We start from the raw sequence: 10,717 nt of genomic DNA, 5'->3' as shown, positions 1-10,717 counted from the left end.
CAAATTGGCAACATCTAGAGACGGTCCCTACCCAACAGTAGGCTCACAGTCTAGAAGGGGGAGACAGAGAACAAAACCAAACATACTAACAAAATCAAATAAATAGAATAGATATGGACAAGTAAAATAGAGTAATAAATATGTACAATCATATATCCATATATACAGGTGCTGTGGGGAAGGGAAGGAGGTAAGATGGGGGGGATGGAGAGGGGGACGAGGGGGAGAGGAAGGAAGGGGCTCAGTGTGGGAAGGCCTCCTGGAGGAGGTGAGCTCTCGGCGGGGCCTCCTGCATTACCGGCAGGCTCCTGCACCGGGACGGGTGGGCGGTTCCCGGCCTCCCGCCCCCCCTGCCCCTCCGTCCGGCCCTCCCCCCGCCCCCCGGCCTCCTCCTCCGCGCGGCGAGCGGCGCCCCCTGGCGGCCACTGTCGGGAAGGGCTCCTCCCTCCGCCCCGCCCCGTCCATTCATCAATCGTATCATCAATCGTATTTATTGAGCGCTTACTATGTGCAGAGCACTGTACTAAGCGCTTGGGAAGTACAAATTGGCAACATAGAGAGACGGTCCCTACCCAACAGTGGGCTCACAGTCTAAAAGGGGGAGACAGAGAACAAAACCAAACATACTAACAAAATCAAATAAATAGAATAGATATGTACAAATAAAATAAATAAATAAATAAATAAATAAATAAATAAATAGAGTAACAAATCTGTACAGACATATATACAGGTGGAGTGGGGAAGGGAAGGAGGTAAGATGGGGGATGGAGAGGGGGACGAGGGGGAGAGGAAGGAAGGGGCTCAGTCTGGGAAGGCATTCTTCATTCACTCATTCAATCGTATTTATTGAGCGCTTACTGTGCGCAGAGCACTGTTCTAAGCGCTTGGGAAGCCCAAGCTGGCCACATCTAGAGCCGGCCCCTACCCAACCGTGGGCTCACAGTCTCCCGCTCCTGGGCGTATGTTTGTACATATTTTTTTTTTCACTCTATTTATTTATTTATTTTATTTGTCCATATCTATTCTATTTATTTGATTTTGTTAGTAGTTTGGTTTCGTTCTCCGTCTCCCCCTTCTAGACTGCGAGCCCCCTGTCGGGTAGGGCCCGTCTCTCTATGTTGCCAACTTGGACTTCCCAAGCGCTTAGTCCAGCGCTCCGCACACGGTAAGCGCTCACTAAATACGATCGATGATGATGATGCTGCTGCTGATGACCCGCCTGACCGACGACTGTTGGCCCTCCCCCGCGGAGGGGGCGGGACCCTCGGGCCTTTAAATGGGCCGGTCCAGAGGGTCCGCCCTCCGCCGTTTGTTTCCTTCCTTCCCTCTTCCCTGTCCGGACTCCGGCCTGCGAGCTTTCCCCCACCCGCCCACCCGTCGGTCCATCGGTCAGTCGGTCGGTGGGTCCGTCCGGCCGAGCCTCGCGCGCCCCCCGACCATGTCTGCAGCGGGGGAGACGCCCCCCGAGGGGGGACCCCGTGCCCACCCCGAGGCCCCCGAGCAGGCCGGCCCTCCTTCTCCTTCTTCTGCTTCTGCCTCCGTGCGCTGCCTGGTGCTGTCGGGCTACGGCGGCTACGACAAACTGAAGGTCCAGAGGCGTCCGTCGGCTCCCGGCCCGGGCCCCGGCCAGCTGACCGTCCGGATCCGGGCCTGCGGCCTCAACTTCGCCGATCTCATGGCCCGCCAGGGCCTCTACGACCGCCTGCCCCCGCTGCCGCTCACCCCGGGCATGGAGGCGGCCGGCGTCGTCAAGGCCGTGGGCGACGGGGTCAGCCGGCGCAAGGTGAGCGGCCCCCGGGCCCCCAACGGGTGACCCCAGGTCCGGGAGTGACCCCGCTGCAGAAAAAACTTGCCTCTGGGCTCACTGCTCCATCCCTCGGGTCCGGGTTCGAGTCCTGCCCCGTGCCCCGCGCCCAGAGAGATGCCGGAGGGGAAGGAGGAAGCTGGTGCCCATCCCACCCCACTCCTCGGTCCACGGACCCCCGTGCCCCGCCGTCGAAGGCGGGCCCCACCCCTGGGCACGGAGACGTTCAGCATCATCATCATCATCATCATCAATCGGATTTATTGAGTGCTTACTATGTGCAGAGCACTGGACTAAGCGCTTGGCAACATATAGAGACAGGCCCTACCCGACAGTGGGCTCACAGTCTAAAAGGGGAGACGGACAACGAAACAGGTTCAGGCCTGACCCACCGCGTGGCTCGGTGCAAAGAGCACGGGTTTTGGACTCGGAGGTCATGGGTTCAAATTCCGGCCCCGCCAACTCTTACCTGTGTGACTTTGGGCAAAGTCACCTCTCTGTGCCTCATCTGTAAAATGGGGATTGAAACTGCGAGCCCCCCGCTTGAGACAACCTGATCACCTTGTAACCCCCCCCCCCCCCCCCCAGCGCTTACATATCTATTCTATTTATTTTATTTTGGTAGTACGTTTGGTTTTGTTCTCCGTCTCCCCCTTCTAGACCGTGAGCCCACTGTTGGGTAGGGACTGTCTCTATATGTTCATCATCAATCATATTTATTGAGCGCTTACTGTGTATAGAGCACTGTACTGTAGTAAGCGCTTCGGAAGTACAAGTTGGCAACGTATAGAGACAGTCCCTACCCAACAGTGGGCTCACAGTCTAAAAGGGGAAGACAGAGAACAAAACAGGTTCAGGTTCAGGCCTGACCCACCGCGTGGCTCGGTGCAAAGAGCACAGGTTTTGGACTCGGAAGTCATGGGTTCAAATTCCAGCCCCGCCAACTCTTACCTGTGTGACTTTGGGCAAAGTCACCTCTCTGTGCCTCATCTGTAAAATGGGGATTGAAACTGCAAGCCCCCACCTTGAGACAACCTGATCACCTTGTAACCCCCCCAGCGCTTACATATCTATTTATTTTATTTTGTTAGTATGTTTGGTTTTGTTCTCCGTCTCCCCCTTCTAGAGACCGTGAGCCCACTGTTGGGTAGGGACTGTCTCTATATGTTCATCATCAATCATATTTATTGAGCGCTTACTGTGTACAGAGCACTGTACTGTACTAAGCGCTTCGGAAGTACAAGTTGGCAACGTATAGAGACAGTCCCTACCCAACAGTGGGCTCACAGTCTAAAAGGGGAAGACAGAGAACAAAACAGGTTCAGGTTCAGGCCTGACCCACCGCGTGGCTCGGTGCAAAGAGCACGGGTTTTGGACTCGGAGGTCATGGGTTCAAATTCCAGCCCCGCCAACTCTTACCTGTGTGACTTTGGGCAAAGTCACCTCTCTGTGCCTCATCTGTAAAATGGGGATTGAAACTGAGCCCCACTTGAGACAACCTGATCACCTTGTAACCCCCCCAGCGCTTACATATCTATTTATTTTATTTTGTTAGTATGTTTGGTTTTGTTCTCTGACTCCCCCTTCTAGACCGTGAGCCCACTGTTGGGTAGGGACTGTCTCTACATGTTCATCATCAATCGTATTTATTGAGCGCTTACTGTGCGCAGACCACTGTACTTTACTAAGCGCTTCGGAAGTACAAGTTGGCAACGTATAGAGACAGTCCCTACCCAACGGTGGGCTTACAGTCTAAAAGCTGTCTAAACAGCTTTAGCAGTCTATATGTTGCCAGCTTGTACTTCCCAAGCGCTTTTAGTACAGTGCTCTGCACACAGTAAGCGCTCAATAAATACGATTGATTGATTGATTAGAACAGTGCTTTGCACATAGTAAGCGCTTATTGAATGTCACCGTTATCGTTATTATTATTATTAGGGCTGGAGGAGCTGTAGGTAAGGCTGTAAGTAACTGCCTCCTCCCTTTTCCTCCTAATCTTCCCTAACCCACCCCCCCAGGTAGGTGACCGGGTCCTGGTTCTGGCCCGCTCTGGCCTGTGGCAGGAGGAGGTGACCGTCCCGGCCAACCTAACCTTCCTGATGCCCGAGAACATGACTTTTGAGGAGGCGGCGGCCCTGCTGGTCAACTACATCACCGCCTACATGGTGCTGTTCGACTTTGGTAACCTGCGCCCGGGCCACAGCGTCCTAGTGCACATGGCCGCAGGTACTGCCCCTTGTACCCATCTCCGCCCCCCAGCAGCCCGCTGCCAGCCTCTCCCGTGCGGATTCCCTGGAGAACTGCCATTCCCCCCCTCCCGCCCCCATTTTGGATGTAGTTACGGGCCAAATGAGCCTCCAGGGAATTGTTGCCGGTTGTGGGGCTCTCGGTTGGATCTTCCTTGGGATGAGGGTCGGGGGGATGTAGGAGAGGAGCTGAGGAAGCCCCCACGCCGACCCCACACTTGGCGCCTGCAGGAGGGGTGGGCATCGCGGCCATCCAGCTGTGCCGGACGGTGGAGAGAGTGACGGTGTTTGGGACGGCGTCAGCCAGCAAACACGCAACGCTGCGGGACCACGGGGTGACCCATCCCATCGACTACCACACGGTCGATTACGTGGAGGCCGTCAAGAAGATCTCCCCGCAAGGTTTCCGTGTTGGGCACAGGAGGAGGATGGGGGCGGGGGCTGGGTCTAGGTTCTCCTCCAATTTGGCTCTATCCCTTGTTCTCCCCAGGAGTGGACATCGTGCTGGACCCCCTGGGCGGAGCTGACACCGGCAAAGGGTTCCACCTTCTGAAGCCAATGGGCAAAATCATCACCTATGGTGGGCTGGGCGGGGGTTGAGCAGGGCTGGGGCCGAGCTGGGGTGGCGGAGCTGAGGAGGGGGCTGGGGGGGAGTGAGTCTGGAAGTGGGGATGGAGTTGAGAAAGGGGGCTGGTGCGAGTGGGGTCTCTGCCTTCCCCGGCTCCTCTCCTTCACTCCCACCCCCGCCTCCCCACCCGACCCCCTCTGCCCCCAGGAGCGGCAAACGCACTGTCCGGCCCCCGGAGGAGCCTGCTGACCCTGGCTCGGGTGTGGTGGGGCCAGTTCAGCATCTCCGCTCTGCAGCTGCTGCAGAGTAACCGCGCCGTGTGTGGCTTTCACCTGGGCTACCTGGACGGAGAGGTGGAGCTGATCAGCGGTGTGGTGACCCGCCTGCTGGACCTCTACCAGCAGGGCAGCATCAAGCCTCTCGTCGACTCCGTCTGGCCCTTCGAGAAGGTGAGAGAGAGCTGCCGGGCTGGGGCCGCCCGCCCGCTCCGCACACTGCTCCTCCACCCTCCCCTTCTCCCCACTGGGCCTGGGCCAGCGCTGATTTCCACCCGAGCAGCCCATTTGGTCGCGGAAGCGTTTGAGGAGGTGGGAGACACGTGCAGCTGCCCCCACCCCTCGAACCATCCCCTCTTTCCCCCCCGAAACCATGCCTTCTCCCCCCCCAGGTGACTGAGGCCATGCAGCAGATGCAGGAGAAGAAGAACGTGGGCAAAGTCGTGCTGGTGCCCGGCGAGGCAGCCGAGACTTAGAGGCCGGCGGTGGGCGGGGGGGTCAGCTGTGTGGCCGGAGTAGAGAGCGAGAGCCCCGCTCAGTCTGGCTAGTGGGGCTTCCCCTGCCCGCCCCGCTGGGCTTCCCAGCCAGCCCTGGGGTGTCAGCACCCGTCAGTGACCGATAAGGAAGTCCAGCTCTGAGGTTTTTCGCTTTGCTCGTGCCAGGGTGGTGTGGGGAGCGTTGTGGGGCTCGAGTGCCATTTCCCCGCCCCGCCCCCCAAGGACTGACCTTCTGGAGGCAGGCGGGCGAGGGTGGTGAGGCTGGGTCTCCTTGGGGGCCCTGACTGCAGGTTGGTTTATCCTCCCCCCCACGTCCTCCCTCTTTGCCAGCCCCAACAGAGGAGTCCCTGTTTACAGAGGTCCGGAGGGAGGGCTGCTGGGGCAGGAAGGAACACTCCAGGCCCTACCAGGGCCCCCACACCCGTCTCCCCTCCACACTGGTCCACCCCGGCCCCCGCACCGTGTTGCCTTGTGTCTGTGTCAATAAAGCATCCGACTGCCCGCCCTGCTACCCGTCCTTCCCTCTGTCGCTCCATCCAGCCGATCGCCGGGGTCCCCCGCCCCGACTGTCCCCAGACCCATCCCCTGCATTTTGGCTGAAAGTTTATTGGCAGAGGCGACGTGATAGGCAAGTAACAAAAGCAAAAAAGGATGCCGGGGGAGGTGGAACCCGCCCACCCCCCAGCTGCCTAATGGATTTCTGGGGTAAAGAGGGCATAGCCGAGTCGGCCCGGGGCCACGTACACCAGGGCCTCCACCTCGCCGCCTCCGCGCGTGGGTCTCTGGAAATGGAGCTCCAGGGCATCGCGCAGCGCGGACTCTTCCAGCACGTCGGCCACGCCGCTCAGCAGGACCGTCCGAGGCACCCGCAGACACCCCAGCTGCCGGGCCCGAGGGGTGGGGGAAAGGGACGGGGACACAGGCAGAGATGGAGAGTCAGGGGGCTCTGCCCCATGCGGCGGGAGCACCGCCCCCTGAGCCTCTAACTCCGTCCCCTCACCTCCAGGCCGCTGACCTCCCCCTTCAGGTACGGGGTCACTGCCAGGGTCACCGTCCTCTTGCCCAGAGGCACTTCGAACCAGCCCACGCAGCACAGACGGTCCACCACTGCGGAGGGCGAGGGGTTAGGGGGATGCCAGGCTGGGCCTACGTGGCCCCCCCGGGCCCCGTCCCAGCCCTCACCTCCGTCCTCGGCGAAGTCCAGCACGGCGGCCCGGCCCCCGGGCAGCAGCTCCCGCATGGCCACTTCCCCGCCGCCGCGCGACGCTTTACAGAAGAAAAGTTCCAGCTTGTCCAGCAACTGGTCGTCGCTCAGCCCGAGCCCGGTGGGCAGCCCGCTGAGCAGGGCCCTGCGGCCGCACCGCCGCCCTGACACCTGGGGGGAGCAGGGTCGCGGAGGTGGGAAGGGTCACAGACAACGACCACCACCACCCCGGCCCCCCCGCCTTCCCCAGTCCCTCTGCCCACAGAACCTGGAGGGCGGCCGGGGCGGGCAGGTGCAGGGCCCGGGCGCGGAGGCGTAGACGACACTCCTCCACCTGGACCTCGTGTTCGGGCTGCTGCAGCAGCTGCCGGGCCACTGTGGGGGTCGAAGGGCACGGCCCCGGGGGTGTCAGCTTGGCCCCTGCGGCCTCCGCCTCCCTCCCGCCCCCGCCCCGGGCTCACCCTCCGGGTCTTCAAAGGTGACCAGGGCCGAGCCCCCGAGCAAGGGCAGCCGGATGTGCAGGTCGGATCCACGAGGGCCGGATGACGGCCGGGCCGGCAACAGCAGGGCCAGCCTTGGCAGCGGGGTGGGGGCTGGGGGCTGGACGTCTGCCCCGCCGGGCGGCGGGGCCGCCGTGTCCCCCGGGTCCTGAGGGTCCGGCCCGCGCCCCTGCAGCCTCGCTCTCCTGGCCTTGGCCTCCGCCCGCAGCGTGTGGGCCTGCTCCTCCGCGTCCGCCTTGGCCTTCCGCAGCTCCCGCCTGTCGGCCTCCAGGGCCTGCCACGTCTCCTGATCAATCAATCAATTGTATTGAGCGCTTACTGTGTGCAGGGCACTGTACTAAGCGCTTGGGAAGTACAAGCTGGCAACATAGAGAGACAGCCCCTACCCAACAGTGGGCTCACAGGCTAGAAGACAGGGGGGCGGGTGGGCTCAGGAGGGAGGGGGTGGCCCGCACCTGCCATTTCTCGATTTCCTGGCGGAGGCGGGCAGCGCACTGGGCCTCAGTGGCGTCGTCCGGGCTCAGCAGCACGAAGGCCTGGGTCAAACAGAGAGGGCACGGGGGGGGGGGAAGGGGCGGTCAGGGACTCAGGCGGCCGGCACCGTCCAGCCCCCGCAGGCCCCGGGCCCCTCTCACCTCTAGACTGCCCCGGCCCCCGGTCGTCGCACCCTCGGGGTCGGCCTTGTCCTCCACCGAGGGCCCCCGGGCGCCGGCCACTTCCATTTTCGTTTTCCACCGGCTCCGCCCCGTCCCGTCTGCGGGAAGCCCCACCCCAAGTGACCCACGGCCTCCCAAGACCCCCCTTCCCGGGGACCTCACGGTCAGACAGGGGAGCCGGACAGACGCAATCGGCCAGTCGATCTTTTGCCGAGTGCTTACTGTGTGCTCAGCGCTTGAAACAAAATGAGGTACCGTTTGGGGAACAAAATCTCCGACAGGAGGAAAAAACAGAATAGAAAAGTCAGGAAGTGCTTGAATAGCCGGTAAACGGACACGTCCGGAAACACTCCGAGAGCCCGTGAGGCTGAGGGGTCGTTGGGAAGATGGGACTTGGGGCCAAGGTAATTAATCACTTGAAGCGGACTGACTGGCTCAGTGGAAAGAGCCCGGGCTTTGGAGTCAGAGGTCATCGGTTCAAATCCTGGCTCCGCCACTTGTCAGCTGTGTGACTTTGGGCAGGTCGCTTCACTTCTCTGGGCCTCAGTTCCCTCCTCTGTAAAATGGGGATTAAGACTGTGAGCCCCACGTGGGACAACCTGATCACCTTGTAAATTCCCAAGTGCTTAGAACAGTGCCTTGCACATAGTAAGCACTTAATAAATGCCATTATTATTATCTTTTAGACTGAGCCCACTGTTGGGTAGGGACTGTCTCTATATGTTGCCAACTTGTTCTTCCCAAGCGCTTAGTACAGTGCTCTGCACACAGTAAGCGCTCAATAAATACAATTGATGATGATGATGATCGCTTGCTCTACTATCTTTCCCTCGCCCTAATCTATTCTGACATCTGCCTACCCCTATAAATTGTAAAATTCCTTGTGGGCAGGGATCGCATCTACTGACTTTATTGAATTGGACTTTCCCAAGCGCTTAGTACTGTGCTGTACGCACACAGCAAGTGCATATTACATCATAATAATAATAGTGGCATTTATTAAGCGCTTACTATGTGCAATGCACTGTTCGAAGCGCTGGGGAGGTTACAAGGTGATCAGGTTGTCCCTTGTGGGGCATTAATTAATAAATGCCATTAAAAAAAAAAAACCAGACACGCTCCCTACCCTCAAGGAACTTGCAGTCTACTGGTGGAAACACTCATTAATTACCCATGGGGGAATGTGAAGCTGGAAGACGGTGAGGAGTCGAGAATAATAATAATAATAATAATAATAATAATAATAATAATAGCATTTATTAAGCACTTACTATGTGCAAAGCACTGTTCTAAGAGCTGGGGAGGTTACAAGGTGATCAGGTTGTCCCACTGTGGGGGTCACAGTCTTAATCCCCATTTTGCAGATGAGGTAACTGAGGCACAGATAAGTGAAGTGACTTGCCTAAAGTCACACAGCTGACAATTGGCGGAGCCGGGATTTGAATCCATGACCTCTGACTCCAAAGCCCATCCTCTTTCCACTGAGCCACGCTGCTTCTCCGTTTCCATCTCCGAGGATGACGTTAAGGGTTGGGAGATCTGGATCAAGGAGGGTGACGTCACGGACAGACACAGGGAATTTGGGGAGGAAGATGAGGGGTTCAGTCCCGGTGCTGTTGAGGTCGAGGTGCCGGTGGGATGGAGTGTGGGAGCCGAACGACCCGGAGGCATCGACGGGGACACTGAGGTGGCGGCATTTGGGCTGAGGCGAGGGTGAGGTGGGTGGGTGATGGTGGATTGCAAAGGGGAAGCCACACTGGTCCAAGCGCTTAGTACAGTGCTCTGCACATAGTAAGCGCTCAATAAATACGATTGATGATGGTGATCCTCCCCCTGACACCCCGACTTCAACGGCCCGTGGCCCACTGTCCATCGACTCTCCTGGGCGGTGAGCCACAGCTGCCCCTTCAAGCCCCCTGCCCACGCCCTGTCCCAGGGCAGCTTTGGAGCACTTACATACAGATCTGTCATTTGTTTATTTATATTAATGTCTGCCTCCCCCCTCTAGACCGTAAGCTCGTTGTGGGCCGGGAATGTGTCTGTTTGTTGTCGTATTGTAGTCTCCCAAGCGCTCAGTCCAGTGCTCGGCACACAGTAAGCACTCAATAAATATGATTGAATGGACGAATGAATGAATGAAGCAACGTGGAGCACCACCTCCTTTCCCGAGCCAGAGCTTCAGCTTTAAGACTCTCTGGGGGGGAGCTGAGACCCGAACCTTGAGACCTCCCCTCAAATGGGACACCTCCCTCCCAATGGAGGAAAGGTCCGCGGTTCCTCAGGGCTCACTGACTCCGCTAGACGTGGGGCAGAACCTCACGGTTATTGTGAGGAGGGATGATAGGTGTGGTGGGTAGCCTCTTGAAATCAATCAATCATATTTATTGAGCGCTTACTGCGTGCACAGCACTGTGCTAAGAGCTTGGGAGAGTCCATTACCAAAGGGTTGATAGTCACATTCCTTGCCCATAACGAGCTTACGGTCTAGAAGAGGATAGAGACATTATTATAAATAAATAGCGCTTAGAACTGAGCTCTGCACAAAGTAAGTGCTCAATAAATGTCACTGATTAAATAAATTATAGCTGTGTATGTAAGTGCTGTGGGGATGAGGGAGGGGTGAAAATCCAAGCAAAGGCGATTCAGGCGGGAGTGAGAGAAAAGGAAATGAGGATGTAATAATAATAATAATAATAATGGCATTTGTTAAGCATTTACTATGTGCAAAGCACTGTTCTGAGTGCTGGGGTGGATACAAGGTGATCAGGTTGTCCCACGTGGGGCTCACAGTCTTAACCCCCATTTTACAGATGAGACACAGAGAAGTTAAGTGACTTGCCCAAGGTCACACAACTGACAATTGGCAGAGCCGGGATTTGAACTCATGACCTCTGACTCCCAAGCCCGTACTCTTTCCATTGAGCCACGCTGCTTCTCCATGAATGAATTGAAGGCACATCTCCT

The 10,717-nt window shown here is 58.0% G+C and overlaps 2 protein-coding genes across 2 annotated transcripts; one reads left to right on the top strand and one right to left on the bottom strand.

The window, feature by feature from the left end:
- Positions 1 to 1,382: 1,382 nt before the first annotated feature.
- On the top strand, positions 1,383 to 5,900 carry VAT1 (vesicle amine transport 1). Its single transcript, XM_038753863.1, has 6 exons — positions 1,383 to 1,786; positions 3,826 to 4,033; positions 4,285 to 4,455; positions 4,544 to 4,633; positions 4,829 to 5,070; positions 5,289 to 5,900. Exons 1-6 carry the CDS (start codon positions 1,442 to 1,444, stop codon positions 5,370 to 5,372), a joined length of 1,140 nt encoding a protein of 379 aa, XP_038609791.1. The 5' UTR covers positions 1,383 to 1,441; the 3' UTR covers positions 5,373 to 5,900.
- A 94-nt stretch (positions 5,901 to 5,994) lies between these two features.
- Positions 5,995 to 7,819, bottom strand: IFI35 (interferon induced protein 35). Its single transcript, XM_038754261.1, has 7 exons — positions 7,733 to 7,819; positions 7,553 to 7,633; positions 7,059 to 7,383; positions 6,866 to 6,972; positions 6,576 to 6,768; positions 6,394 to 6,500; positions 5,995 to 6,274 (listed from the first exon to the last, which is right to left on the bottom strand). The coding sequence occupies exons 1-7, from the start codon at positions 7,817 to 7,819 to the stop codon at positions 6,083 to 6,085; spliced, it is 1,092 nt and encodes a 363-aa protein (XP_038610189.1). The 3' UTR covers positions 5,995 to 6,082.
- Between the last annotated feature and the right edge of the window lie 2,898 nt (positions 7,820 to 10,717).

The sequence above is a fragment of the Tachyglossus aculeatus genome, chromosome 11 (assembly GCF_015852505.1).
Source record: "Tachyglossus aculeatus isolate mTacAcu1 chromosome 11, mTacAcu1.pri, whole genome shotgun sequence".
Lineage (NCBI taxonomy): Eukaryota > Metazoa > Chordata > Mammalia > Monotremata > Tachyglossidae > Tachyglossus > Tachyglossus aculeatus.
Note: the sequence above shows the minus strand (reverse complement) of the source record. Positions and strands in the feature narration are given on the sequence as shown.